This window comes from Triticum dicoccoides, chromosome 7A (assembly GCF_002162155.2).
Source record: "Triticum dicoccoides isolate Atlit2015 ecotype Zavitan chromosome 7A, WEW_v2.0, whole genome shotgun sequence".
NCBI lineage: Eukaryota > Viridiplantae > Streptophyta > Magnoliopsida > Poales > Poaceae > Triticum > Triticum dicoccoides.
This window is the reverse complement of record NC_041392.1, coordinates 135,774,195-135,788,885: the sequence shown is the minus strand read 5'-3', so window position 1 is coordinate 135,788,885 and position 14,691 is coordinate 135,774,195. Positions and strand designations below refer to the sequence as shown.

The window sequence follows — 14,691 nt, the reverse complement described above, 5'->3', positions numbered from 1 at the left end:
CCACCATAGTCCACCTCGATAATACTGTAGCGGTGCTTAGGCGAAGCCCTGCGTCGGTAGAACATCAACATCGTCACCACGCCGTCGTGCTGACGAAACTCTCCCTCAACACTCGGCTGGATCGGAGTTCGAGGGACGTCATCGGGCTGAACGTGTGCTGAACTCGGAGGTGCCGTACGTTCGGTATTTGATCGGTCGGATCGTGAAGACGTACGACTACATCAACCGCGTTGTGCTAACGCTTCCGCTTTCGGTCTACGAGGGTACGTAGATTACACTCTCCCCTCTCGTTGCTATGCATCACCATGATCTTGCGTGTGCGTAGATTTTTTTTTGAAATTACTATGTTCACCAACACAATAATACATAATTCTCTACAAGAGGCAAAAGTCTGATTCCTATGCTCCCTGTGGGATGGATACTCTTACTTCGAAGAGGCTACAACTAAACCCCGTGCCCTTGCAGGCTATCACCTAGCAGGCCTGGCTGTGTGGTGCTTTAAAATTCGTGCTATGCGGGTCAAACAGTGTATGCGGGCAACCAAATTGATCAAATTCTTCCCCGCGTGGGGCTAGTTGGGCTCTATGTGACCTACCAGACACAACATTGGGCTCTATGGCATCATGTGTCTACAGATTGAATCATTTGAATCCGTGCTTCTCTTTATCGGCCATAGTTGCTGCTTTAGTGCGCTGGTCCTTTGACGCCTTAACACGATGATCGAAACGTTCACTACAACAAGATTTGTCCAACTCCGGCAAGGGACGGGCGATGATGATGTCACACATTCGGCTCGCTTCGATGCTTCTATTCGTCGCTAGCTAGGCGGTCTATGAGCATGGATGTAATTTCTGTTACTTTTAGATTTTTTTGGATTATTTCGTTGTTCTTCGTGCCTGTTTGATGAATATATTTGTTCTGCTATTTTAGGGTTTATATTTAAATATACTCTCTCCTTTTAAAATATAAGCCTTTTTAAAATGTTAACACAGACTATATACAGATGTATATAAACATATTTTAGAGTGTAGATTCACATATTTTGCTTGTAATGCATAGGCTGGAACTTAGAAAGGGTTTATTTATATTTTGGAACGGAGGGAGTACATATATACACATACACTACACATTGTATAAATGAATTACGAGCATGGAGTTATTCCGCACTGTTGCTCGTGTCCGTTCCGGTTTCGTCCCACACGACACGAGCGTCACTCTGAAGTCTGAAGTCTGAACTAAACCCGGAAGTCCAAAGCCAACCCGTCGCGCAGAACAACCTCTCGACTCTCGAGCGCCTCCTCCCCGAACCCCGACCGACCGCCCGCTCCGCCCACCCTACGCCAGAATCAAACCCCCGCCCGTCCGCTCCGGTGATCCGCCGCCGCAGGAGGCGAAGCCCCACGACCCGACCGCGCGGAGCATCTGCCCGCCATGACTGAGGTACTCCCCCATCTCCCTCCCCCCTTCGAAATCCGAGGCCGCGCGTTGCCCCATCCGCGGCTGCGCGGCCGATTCACGCGCGCAGATTTGGGGCGTGGCCCGGTGCGTCCCGCGATTGTTACCGCGGCCGGTGTTTTTGGCATCGAGATCTTACTTTGGCTAGCTAGCTAGCTGCTGATGATGACCCGGGGCCTCGCGCGGCCTGGCTTCCTGTTCGCGGGTCTGGGAAAATTAGGGTTTGATAGACTCCCGGTAAGCGGAATTAGGGTTAGGCTCGCTTGCTTGTGCATGTCTTGGACGGTTCAATGAGGCGGAGTGGTTGAAAAGTGTAGCTTGGGGACGCGGAAGTACAGATTGTTAGGCCCATGGCGGCACTTATGCATCCTACTAGATTTTGAGGACTGGGAAATTTGTAGCAAGTTCAAGTGGGGATTGGTGGGCATCCTGCTGTTGTGCTGATATCGTGTGATGTTCGTCTTTTGTTAGAAATAGCGAGAGTTCCTTTTGCCTTTGTTAGAAATATTCTACAGGCTGTTCTGTATAAGCTCTGTTATGGTCTTGGACATCAACTCTTCAAGTCAAGTTTGGGGACTAATAACTCTTCAAGTTAACTGTTGGAAAGTGTAGCTTGGGGACGCAGAACTACAGATTGTTAGGCACTTCATGCGTCCTAGGTTAAGACAGGGAAATTTGTAACAAGTTCAAGTTGAGGTTAGTGGGTGGGAGTGCCAATACATCCTGGTGTCGTGCCGATATTGTGCGATGTTCGTCTTTTGGTAGAAACAGAGAGAGTTCCTTTTGCCTTAGAAAAATCATCTGCAATATTCTACAGGCTGTTCTGTATAAGCTCTGTCATGGTCTTGGACATCCAGTTCTTCAAGTTAAGTTTGGGGACTAATAACTTGTCCTCTATTGTTTTTCAGTACTGGGTGAGCCAAGGAAACAAATGGTGCGACCTGTGCAAAATCTTCATATCGAACAATCCCTTCAGCATCAGAACGCATGAACTCGGCAAACGCCACAAGGACAATGTCACCCAAAGATTGTCTACGATGCAAAAGGATGGCGCTGCCAAGGAAAAGGAGCAGCAACAAGCAGCAAAAGCTCTCCAACTGATAGAGGCTGTAAGTTCGTAATTCACTGCATTTTTCTGTGTAGTATTGCTATCCATCAGTTAAGTCCAGCCGTAACATACATATCTCACATAAACTAGATTTGCAAATGGAAACGGTGCTAGATTGTTATAACATGTAGGCTTTTCTTTCTAGCTTTACATCATCTCTTGTTACATTTTTTTCCTGAGTTATGGGGGTGGCATTCCTGATTATATTTTCATTTTTTCCCCTGCAGAAAGCTAAAAAGAGTTACCAGAAAGATTTAGAGAATAATCAGAGAAACACTGATGGTGACAGTTCTGCGGCACCTGGAGAAGGTTTGGTTCTGCATCCTTTATTTCCCATTGCGTGCATAGTCATCTTTGATTTGTATAGCACAAATTCGACCTCGATCTATTATTAGCTTCTCCCTTTTTCACCCTTGAGCTTTCATTACCTTGCTGACTTTTCTCCTACTGATTTTAGTTGTTCACTTGCTTAGTTCCGAGCCTGACGGCCACATCACAGCAGGACAATGTGATTGCTGAACCAAGAAATAACCTGTTATGTATCGTCAGTTTTCCAAGTCCACTTTTTTCTTATGCTTAAATCACCCATTCAAATATACTCTCCCTGTCCCATAATATAAGAGCGTTTTTGACACTATTATATTATGGGACGGAGGGAGTATCTGGTTCAAAACTATATCCTGCTTGCTTTTATTCCTGTATAAGCCAAATGCCCCTACGTGAGGAAAACGTGTCAACAAATTCTTATATGATAGGACAAAAATATGGTCAACAAAATATCTTAAGACAGACAACATTGACTCAGCAAATTGTCCTCTTGTCCAAGAATTTAGCGTTCATATTCTTCTGTACATGGTATCTGCCTAGCTAATATATGAATTCTAGTTCTACCAGGAACCACATATTTTTGCTTTAGTACTGGATAGCAAAGACTATATGTTAGTAACATAGTTCTAAAAAGTGCTAGGCGTTAATTATGCATTTTGCCACTGCCTTGCGTTTATCTGACCAAAGTGCACGCTTATGTGCAGATTAAGCGCTAGGCGTTCTGCTATCGCCTGGAACCTAGTCGCACTTGAACACCCGCCTAGGCGCTCCTTTGTTAGCTATTGTTAGTAATACCATTTCAATATGAACCTTGTGTCTGGAATATCCCTAGTATGAATTATAAGTATACTCTGCATAGACTGATGTACCATCTGATCATGCTTTTTACTAAGACATTGTATTGATGTTATTTTGAATGTCTTTTTTTTACACTGAATGTCTTTACTGTGTTGGTTAACATGTTTGAAATATGTATGTGCAGGATGGGTATTTGACTCAACTTCAGGATATTATTATGATAAAGCCACTGGACTTTACTACGACTCGAACTCTGGTTTCTATTATTCCGATGGATTAGGTACTCTTGTTAACCAGGCGCACATATCTGGATTTCGAATTCATTTGCCTCATGCCTTGTAGAATGGTTATTCTTTATAATTTATTTTTATGCTTGTTTGTTATTTTGTTGAGCAGGCAAATGGGTCACCCAGGAAGAGGCATACAAGTGGGCGGAAACCTCAAGAACCAATCTTGCGCAATCCTCGACTTCGCAACCAAAAACACCTAGTGGAGGCGGGCCTGTCGCCGGTATTAAAGGAGGGCCAACCCCAGGTGTGGTTGTGAAGAAACCACTGAACCCGATGAGAGCTGTGAAGGGTGCTCCGTCAGCTCTTGCCGCCAACAAGAGAAAAAGAGAGGACACCAAGAAGCCCAAGGTGGTCTCGAAGGAGGAGGAGGCGGCACTCAGAGCGCGGGAGGCAGCTCGGAAAAGAGTGGAGGACAGGGAGAAGCCTCTCATGGGATTGTACAAGACGTACTGAGGTTTCAATGCCCCCAAGCTCACTGGGGCGCACCGAGTTGCGCTAAAACCGTGGAAATGCTAATGGATGGAATTGTTCTGAAAGAAAAGGCGGGGAGTACCAGCGCCAAGAGTCCCGAGCTCTTGAGCGTCAGCGACACATGTATGCATTGTACAATACCTCGTCAAAAGTTCCTAAATCAGCCACAGGTTCCCCTTTGTGCGAAACATGTAAATGATCAGCCCATCGATTATCATCTCTCGTCTTGTGTTTTCCCAATGGATTGCACGCATGATATAATGCCGACAACTGAGGCGGATGGCCGATGTTAGCGCTGCTCTACATCATCAGTTCATTTAAGTTGTGATTATCTTGTTTCCTGTCCCTTTGGTTAGTTTCCCTCTCTTTTTTGATGAGGTCCTGACATACAAGTGGCCTGCGGAGAACCCTGCGTGCAGCAGACGGCCCCGAGTCAGCTAGAGTGAACGTGTGTGTGGAAACGGCAAACCTTGGGTGCCCTCTCGTTGGTTCTTGCTGGTCCAATCTACTTTGGCGGGACAAGCCAGAGCCAGGCACGTTCGCTGGTTGGTTTGGCCTGTGGATCGGGAGAGAGCGAGATGCGGCAACGGCCACAGTACGAGACTGTGCCAACCAAACTCAAGGAGTCAACCGGCCGTGCACCGCCGCACTCCTCCCGACCCACTTGCTCACGCCTTGAAAGCTCGGAGCCATGCATGTTTGTGGTGATGTCCATGGCACGGATGGGGGGATTATCTCGGTTAGGTGCGGGTCGGACGAAATCATCCGATTTGACACGAGTTTCGTTTGTTTCCATTCACGAAACAATCACATCGGATCGGGTAAGAAGAGAGATGCTCCCGCCTCGAAGGTGACCGAATTCTAACAAAGGAGATCAGACCATCAGTCTACCCTCCCGTCAGTTAAGAAACGATTTCTCTCTGTCTTTCTTTGGGAAGAAGAAGATGAAGATGAAGATTTCCCGCAAAAAATAAAAAGAAGATGAAGATGAAGATGCTTGGCACGTCCGGGAAGGGGTCGCACGCACGCACATCTCTCAGATTATTCCTTCTCTGACAGAGATCTTTCCGTTATTCTGGAAGGGAAGAGAGAATAGTTTTTGGCGCGCAAGCAGAGAAAAAGCACGTTTATTCCCACCCGCGCGTGTAACCTGTGGCGTGCGTGCCGTCACGTCGTCTTTGACCGGGAACTCATAGGCCCGCCGGACCGGTGCGGTCAAAACAAGCGTGCGCCGGTCGGAAGTCGGACCCCCACACCACCAACTGCGGTCTACAGCCATGAGCCCACGACCATGGCCATGGCCCCGCCCCCTTTCCTGCCGCATTCGTGCAGCGTCAAAGACTTTTCAACGGGGCCGATCGAATGGCGCCCCGCCATGTTCGGACGCCACTAACGACACTAACGACAACGTAGCTAGTAGCTAGCTAGCAGTGGTTAGCACCCACCTATAATCAAATTAAATTTGTTCGCGCCGAATTAACATCGATCGGCGGCAAAAAGCTTTGAAACCTTGGCGCATGGCAAGCCGCCGAGTAGAACGTGACCAACACTAGCATTCTTCTACCAATGATTATGCTAGTGTTATCTCCAGGCTGCAAACGTACAAAACGCGCCCCAAAATCACATAGGTTTTATCGTCCAGCGTGTACTTGAATTATAGTACTAACACCATCTACAACCGGGCGCCTTATACGTCCAAGTGAACCGCCTGATCATGATTTTTTAAGCCAGACAGCCCTCAAAAGTCCGACTAACCGGCATCCTCATATCCATTCAAATATGACGGATATAGGCACCCGGGCACGCCCGCCACATCGGACCCGACTCACGTTGGCTCACCCTACCTCACATATATTCCTTCCCATCCGCTTGCCGGACCAAACCTAGCCACTTCACTTCACTTCTCTCCGCCACCCAAACTCGTCTCCGTCTCCTTCGGTCGTCTCCGGCATGGCGGGCAGCGGATCCGAGTCCTTCGCCTTTAGATCCGTCGATCCCGAGCTCATCCTACGCGGCCCTGAAGAGGAGATGGCCGTTCGGCTTGCGCTCCTTGCGCCCGGGAGGAGGCCCGTGCATAGCAGCGCTCGAACTCCTTTCGTCGGGAATCCGTTGCGTTCGTCCAAATGGCACATGGATCCGGCGCTAGGCCAGCCGTAGCTGCCTCGTCGGAGATCGTGCGGTCCGCCTCGCGCCCGAATGCGTTGGCGGACGCGCAACCCCTTTGTTGGCGCGCCGAGCATCGGGACACACCATGAACCTTGTCCGACGAGAACATGGCACGGCGTGCACCGGGCGTAGGAGGCGGCGGCAGCCCTCGCGGCGATGGACGTCGACGAGGCGGAGTCGCATTCTCCGGCGCCCCGTATGGCGCATCAGTCCGGGCGGCGCAACCGCATCGTGGTGGACGTCGACGGCTCGTCCCAGGACGGATCCGTCATCGATTTGACGTCCACCGGCACCCAAATGGTTTCGGGCCCCAACGAGAAAGAGTAGGGCATGGGAGACGGCGACGCCTTGAGTCCCATGAGCCGGCTCGTGTCCCATGCCCTACTCTACCTTGTCGACGACCGGACCAACACACTGAGGGGCTCAGCCAGCCGCCGAGCATGGCGACGGCGAAGCCGGAGGGTAGGGAGCGGAACCGGACGAAGCTCCGCTCAAAGATCGATGCGTTCCATGTAACAATATGGATTTGAGGAATCTGGATGCGGAATGCATTTTTTGAGGCGTGACCAGTCATTATCCGTGAACACGTCTGTGGGCGTTTGAGCGGTCGGATTTGTTAAGTCCGTCTGTAGATGCTCTAAAAGCATTTTTTATATTGTGGAATTCAATTATACTAAGAGTCTATGACGACTGATTTACAAGTCTAGCCAGATGCCTGTGGGCAGTGCGTGACAACGGATCCTCCCCGTAGTTTAGTGCACGGGGAACGAGAGCTCAATGATTTGATTTGCCACGAATGAACGGTTCGCTCCGGAGTATCTTTGAAAACGATGGCGTCGGGATGCGGTATGGTTTTGCCGGTTGCGGTTGTTCGTTCCAGACATGACAAACGAGTACGTAATCCAATCGCTACTAACTCTTTGTTCTTATTCTGTTAAAAACGAACTCTAACACTCTGTTCTTATTTGCTCCGCACTTTTGTCCAGTGAAAGGAGTTCCGTTTGTTTGATAATCTTTCTGTAAAGAAATATAAAAGCGTTTAGGTTATTATTTTAATGATCTAAACGCTCTTATATTTTCTTATGGAGGGAGTACTTTTTTTTTAGATGTTCCGTTTGATACTTTGAACGCGAGCCCAAGCAAACACCAACTTCAGTCCCGCCAAAGCAAAAAGTTTTCAAGTCAAGACTAAAAGCACATCTTTTCGCAAAAAAAGAGAGACTAAAAGCATATCCAACTGGCTTTTAACATAGAACCATGCTTTGTACTAAAACAACAAGATCAAAAAGAACATGAATGGCGAAGAATTGCAAGCCTTATTTGCGAAACGAAAAAAAAAAGAATTGCTAGCCTTTGTTTGCATGGGGTGATGTCCCCACCGATATTTATTTCTACTCCATCCGTTTCTGAATATAAGCATGTATAGATATTTCAATACGGGCTACATTCAGATGTATGTACCAGCAAAAAATATATATTTGAATATATGTAGGCATATTTTAAAGTGTAGAATCACTCATTTTGTTTTGTATGTAGTCGGTATTGGAATATCTCTAAAATGGTTTATATTTAGGAAGGGGGGAGTAGTGGTGAGTGACTATTGTGGTTTTCAGAGCCTAGTATGATGAGAGCGTTGTCATGTGTCATTTTCTTACTGATGGTTCAGTGAATTTGTTTAAGGTGATGTTTGGTTCTCTAGTCCTAGGACTTTTTCTAGTCCCAACTAAAAAGTCCCTAGTCCCTAAAAAGTCCCTCCTTGTTTGTTTCCAAAGACTAAGGGGGTGTTTGTTTCCAGGGACTTTTTTGTGTAGGGACTAGAAAAAGTCCCTCTTAGAGACTTTTTTACCAAACGGGAGGGACTTTTTAGGGACTAAACTAGGCATTTGGGACTAAATGAAGAAGACTCTTAAGGAGAGTCTTTTTGGGACTTTTTGGGACTTTTCCAACAATGCCCCTCCATGCACCCATTGACCCGCCACCCCATGGTGTTGTTTAATTGTTATTTTTCTATATACTAGGGGCAACATGGTCATTTAATAACCTCTAGGAAGGGACTAGGGACTTTTTAGTCTCTGGAAACAAACAGGGAGGGACTTTTTAGGGACTGGAGACTTTTTAGTTGGGACTAGAAAAAGTCCTAGGACTAAAGAACCAAACACCCCTTCCTAAAGGTTATTAAATGGCCATGTTGCCTCTAGTGTATAGAAAAATAACAATCAAACAACACCATGGGATGGCGGACCAATGGGTGCATGGAGGGGCATTGTTGGAAAAGTCCCAAAAAGTCCCAAAAAGACTCTCCTTGAGAGTCTTCTTCATTTAGTCCCAAATGCCTAGTTTAGTCCCTAAAAAGTCCCTTCCGTTTGGTAAAAAAGTCTCTAAGAGGGACTTTTTCTAGTCCCTACACAAAAAAGTCCCTGGAAACAAACACCCCCTAAACTACCATGGGCGACATACAATCGAAAGAAAACCAACCAATCTAGTTTCCGATGCAATTTTTTTGTTGGTAGTTTTGTGTCTTATGATTTTCCATTCTACTAGGTACTATTTTTCTTGATTATATCCTGTTATAGGATGCCCTTTGGGTCCCATTTCTTTAAAAAAAGAATACAAACAACTCCATTTTACTTGAACTTAAGGGCTAGAAAAGAACAAAAATAAAATACATCCTTGGAAACTGCTTTTCAAACTGCCAAATGACCGCACGTGTATCAAGAAGGCATTTCCATCGCTGAAGAATGCCAAACAAATGCATTGAGGAGCTCCACGCTGATCATCACCAACAAGATGAAGGTAACTATAGACAAATGACCTCGAGGATCTCGAAGAGGGGATTGAGAGGGCACCAAAGTCATCGATGTTATGAAAACATGTCCTTTGATAGGCTGCAAACACCCATTGAATGGGATGGTCAAGCGCCAACATCAATCATCATTTGAAGCTAATGCAAAAACAAACTCCAAAATTTTAATACATAAAGTATAAAACTCTACTGTGTACTCAGAAAGTGAAATGAAAACCCACAAATAAGAGCAATTTGAGTTACATAAAATAAGGGCCAAAAAGAAAGAAAACAAAATGTTAAAGATAAAGAGCATCCCGGAGTAGGAAAATGATCGGAACCAATAGATAGCAAGAAGCATATTTGTCCCATCCCATTTCTAAGTTGAGCGCTAGAAAAGAACAACTAGGTAAACAAATGCTTGGAACACATGCAAAGGGTTTACTCTAAGCAATTTTAGAACGTTTTGGTAGTTCATAATTCAAGTCGAACTAAACACATTTTTTTTAGAATAGACCTTTTAAGTCCATGTTTCAGTTGGTAGTCACTTTCAAAAGAAGAGAAGTGGTGGATTTCCAGCAAAATATGCACTGCAAATTGGGGTTATGAGGCCACAATGTGAGGCTAAAAGCCACCACCCACTTTGATATATCATGCTAAATTCCGCCACTAAATACCGCTGGACATCATTCCTTTTGTTAGGGATATAAAGGGAGGGAATTTTGGTGGAAGTTGGCTTTTAGAAAGAACGGAAGTGGAGAAAAGAGCACATATGTGTGATTCTTCTATTATCGTTGGTGGTACTAGGATGCATAGTGAGAAACGAATAGAAACATCTTTTTTTTTTTTGCAGGAAACGAATAGAAGCATGACCCATCTTCATAGAAAAACAAATGGTTCGGTAAACATTTTTGAATCCTAACAGAAATGGACATGTCCAAAAATTTAAAAGAAAGGAGAAATGGAACCCAACAACAATCTATGGATAAATAATAGTGGACCCGTCAAAACAGTCAAATGAAAAACAAAGTCGAAAAAAATCTTATTCTTTTTTGTAATATTCATAGTCGACCGGTATACTCGCGTGTGAAGTTCACTAAGGAATGACATCCGTGGCAATCTAGCCAAAAATAATAAAATTGAAGCTATACTAAAAACAATGTTTGGTCGGCTGTATTTTCTTCACTAAGAATACCACGTGTGTCAATACAGTATTTGACCAAACTTCACACGTGGATAGAATGGCATACCAAGTTTGATACCCCAAATTTTTAGAATTTATCAAAAAAATTTAGTATTTTTTTTCGAATTTACTATGCTGACTTGGGTATTCTTGCCCATTCATATTTTTATGTTTTGTCAAAAGAAAAGGCACATTCTTACATACTACTACTGGCCACCACCCTTTTGGTCTCATGTGAAAAAGATCCACATATCAATTCATATTGTGGAGGCAGAATCTAACTAAAGGCATACTCCCTTCATTTCAAATTATTCGTTGTGGTTTTAGTTCAGAGTAGATGAGAGAACAAGCTTCATCGAAGAGCTGTCGTCCTTTTCTTCTCATACGAAACGACACACATGACACATTTTTAAAAAGTATCACTAACAATTTCACACTTTCATAATCTCTTCCATTCTATAATGTGTACACGTATACGATGACAGTACGCACAATCATGCTCCACAAAGGGGCCGGGAGAAGACCGGGACCAAGAACATCGTCCATGGTTTCAAAACGAAGTTCGATTTTAAAAAACGAAAAGGAAAAAAGGCGCCACCTCTTCTTCTATGGACAAAGCGAGTGAAAATGGCGGCTAACGCCATGGATGATGATGGATCCCTCCTCTACCCTTTGGTCCCCTGCGCCGCCATGCCGCCGCGGCCGTGGTGCCACGAGTGCCCGCCGAGCCCCCTGGCGAACCGCTGCAGCGGGCTCAGCCGCGCGCACCCGACGATGCCCTCCGCCTCCGCCGCCGCGCCGCTCTTGTCGCCGCCCTGCTTCTTGAGCTTGTCCATGCTGACGGCCCTGGCATTGAACTTGGCCGTCGTCGTCGGCGGTGGTGCGTTTGCCTTCTTGAGGGGCGCCTCGGGATGCTGCGCCGGCGGGCACTTGGGGAGCTGGTCCTTGCTGATCCGGCCGCCTTCCGACGAGCTCCGGAACAGGAGGAGGTCGCTGAGCCGCCACCTCCTCCACCCCGCGCTCCTGGAGGCTGGACGCGCGGCGAACGGGTCGGCCTTCTTGGGCGGCGAGCCTGACGCGACGGCGGTGGCGTTCTTGCCGCCGAGCGGGGAGGGGGCGGGCCCCTTGGTCGCCTCTAGAAGTGCCGCTGCGAAGGGGTCGAAGTCCGTGCCGGAGCCGACCCTGCTCCGTCGCCGGGGCGACCTCAGGGCGCCTTTCGCGATCGGCGACCGCGGCGATGACCCCACGCTCCCGCCGTCCAGCAGGCCGGGCGGCGGCTTCAGCGGCCTGATCTTGCCCTCGTCGGAGGTCTTCAGCAGAGGCTTCAGCGGCCGGATTCTCCCCTTCTCGAAGAGCTCGTCGGCGGTCGTCAGGCTCTCCGCCGGCGCGGTGTTGTCGACGACGGTGCCGAACTCGAAGTCCGTGTCCCACGCCGCCGCCCCGCCGCCCATCCCGGCCTTGGGCGTCCCGGGCCTCTCCTCCCAGTCGAACGGCACGGCCGAGGCGGTGGTGGAGTACGACGAGCGCGGGTGAAACCCCTCGTCGTCGTCGTCCTCCTCCTCCTCCTCGCCGCCGTCGCGGCTGCCGCGGTCCCCCTCGGCGAAGTGCGCGTAGATAGCCGCGGCGCGCCGGGGGCTGGCGGGCGCGCTGGTGAAGTGCTGGAAGAGGTCGAAGGGGTTGGCGCCGGCGAGGCGCGGCGTGACCGGCGGCAGGAGGTCGAACGGGTTCGGCGACGACGGCGCCGTCAGGAACGGGCTGCCCTTCGCCGCCGCGGCCGCCCCCTCGACGGAGCCGAACGGGCGGCCGCGCGGGCTGGACGGCGCCGTGGCGTACGGGCTCGCGGCCGCGCTGTCGGGCCGGAGGTCCCGGTGCGGCGCCGGCGAGGCGGGACGCGTCATGACCTCCATTTCTTGAGTCTGGCTTCTTGGGGACGGACGGGGAGCTCGTGGTGGCGATGGGTTTTTAAGGGTCGTGGAGATGGAGGGAAGGGTGGGAACCCGCGAGGAAGGAGGGAACAGGGAGCTGAACGAACAGTGATGGAGAAATGGGGGCCCACTTTTAAATCTTCTACAAAAATAAATAAATATACTAACTGCATTTTTTTTATTGGAATATTCCGGCTGAATTCTACTCCTAGATGATGTTATGTGCGAAAAATTATTAGAGATATTCAAATGGGCGAAATATCATTAGAGTATCATGAAAATATTTTAAAATCATGTAATTTTTAACCATTTTTACTACAGAGTATTATATATGTATAGAAACTACTTCCTCCGTCCCATAATATAAGAACGTTTTTGACACTGGAAAAAGCTATCAAAACTGCATCTTGTTGACTCTGTGTACATTTATAAAATACAAAACTTTATTCTTTTTGGAGAGTAGGCTTTTCAGCCCTGCTTTCATAAAGCAAGAGCCTCAATGGAATAGGATATGTGGTGCGAAAAAGATAATATAAAACATTTATTATTTTGGAAGGGAGGTGAGAGTGTTGACAAAGGTACCATGTATTTCTTTCATTTCAAAATACATTCCATATTCCATCTAGAAAAATTCCGTATTAAGTTTCATTAGGGCAAGTTTTTTATCAATAATTACTCTACTAGTAATGTGTAACTTTGTGATACAAAAGCCATAACTATAAATAAGTACTACCATGGAATAGAAATGTAATGACACTAATTTTATACAATCACATAAATATACCCTATAACTGCCCCAACGAAACCTAACATGTTTCGAGACGGGAACGTGGAAATTCGATAAAAACAAGCAAGTAATTAGCATAAAAAGTTTTCACATTTGTGCCAGGCATTTTTAGCATTTGTGGCAGCCAGATATGATTTATGTTTGACCATCTATAAAGGAATAATTGCCTCGCCTTTTCCACCCCTAATTCATCACATATAGGCAGTTCTAGCATTCGTGCCAGCCAGACATTTTAATGTATGAGCATCTCTACACATGTTGCTTATTTACCAGGATATAGGTCCATATTTTATACAATACCATATAATTAGTTCCTTTGGAAACAACTTCTTTGTAGAAAGAATGTTGATGTTGTTAATTCGAAGACCGCGTCAAAATTCTGCACTAGCTATATTGTGAATGAGAGGGGGTAATTGTTGGTTCCAAGAAGAGATGACTATGCCAAAAATTCATGCCAGTCGAGTGCGCGTTCTTGCGCTTGGTCATGAGTCCTGACAAGATAAACGAAAGCCGGTGACAGCGATCGGTCCTCGCGACCAATAAGAAAATTGTTTACGGTAATGTGATTTGGATGGACCGATCCATGCTCCTCCAAAAGGCATCATGGATGATGACACGCGTGCCGGAAATATATAAACCAAGATCCGCAGATTTCACGCGGCTACTGATAACGCTGACGCGTGCTCGATCTCACACGTTATTGGCATCAGTCCCAAATAATCTCGGAGTTTGCATGTTGATCTCGGCGACATTTTACGTCTTCTTGGCGATGTTCATTGAAACGGCAGGTGTGGAGGTCAACTGTTTGGCCAAAGAGAACCAGATCACGAAATTCAGAGGCAGAGTTTGGATCGTTGACGTCTGAAGATCGAAGAATTCTGAGCTTATCGTTTTGTTAATACAGTGGAAAATTCCGCCTGGTGTGGCAGCGGTAGTTTCATTCCGCACTCCACCGAAATTTCGCGCGCTTTCTGGCTCGCTCATCTATCCTCTATGCGTTTATCTGCAGATTATGCGGGCGCAAAACATTCCCCGGGACCTGGATCCAAGCCATCCGGCCATCTTAGTTAAGTTTGTGCATGCTTTTTCCCACAAAAAATAAGTTTGTGCATGCTTTCATAAAGTAATTTAGAAAAATAAGCATGCCTCTGAACTTCTCCGAAGCTCCTTTTGGTGCAGGCTTGAGCCTAAAGATGCATGGCCATTTGCACGAGAGAGAAGTGCATATTTCAACCCTGAATTCTTGCCCTAATTTAATTTACAACCCTGAACTTTAATACCGTCTAAATTACAACCCCCAAGTCTCAAAACCGGCCAGGATTCAACCCTCCCCACCCTGTTGACCGGTTTTGACCTGGGGTGACCAGTTTTGACTAGTCAACGAGTCCAATTAGCATGC

General features: G+C 47.0%; 2 protein-coding genes across 2 annotated transcripts; one reads left to right on the top strand and one right to left on the bottom strand.

The window, feature by feature from the left end:
- Positions 1-1,251: 1,251 nt before the first annotated feature.
- On the top strand, positions 1,252-4,780 carry LOC119330393 (zinc finger protein ZOP1-like). The gene is made up of 5 exons (XM_037603503.1): positions 1,252-1,440; positions 2,364-2,564; positions 2,791-2,872; positions 3,873-3,968; positions 4,085-4,780. The coding sequence occupies exons 1-5, from the start codon at positions 1,432-1,434 to the stop codon at positions 4,429-4,431; spliced, it is 735 nt and encodes a 244-aa protein (XP_037459400.1). The 5' UTR covers positions 1,252-1,431; the 3' UTR covers positions 4,432-4,780.
- Positions 4,781-10,986: 6,206 nt separating this feature from the next.
- LOC119334367 lies at positions 10,987-12,501 on the bottom strand. Its single transcript, XM_037606947.1, has one exon. The coding sequence runs from the start codon at positions 12,485-12,487 to the stop codon at positions 11,246-11,248; it is 1,242 nt and encodes a 413-aa protein (XP_037462844.1). The 5' UTR covers positions 12,488-12,501; the 3' UTR covers positions 10,987-11,245.
- Between the last annotated feature and the right edge of the window lie 2,190 nt (positions 12,502-14,691).

Bases quoted from the DNA above. Each gene is read 5' to 3' on its own strand.
- LOC119334367 (XM_037606947.1), bottom strand. From the start codon at position 12,487: ATGGAGGTCATGACGCGTCCCGCCTCGCCGGCGCCGCACCGGGACCTC.
- LOC119330393 (XM_037603503.1), top strand. The intron at 2,873-3,872 runs GTTTGGTTCTGC...ATGTATGTGCAG, and splicing joins TTCTGCGGCACCTGGAGAAG to GATGGGTATTTGACTCAACT. The intron at 3,969-4,084 runs GTACTCTTGTTA...TTTGTTGAGCAG, and splicing joins CTATTATTCCGATGGATTAG to GCAAATGGGTCACCCAGGAA.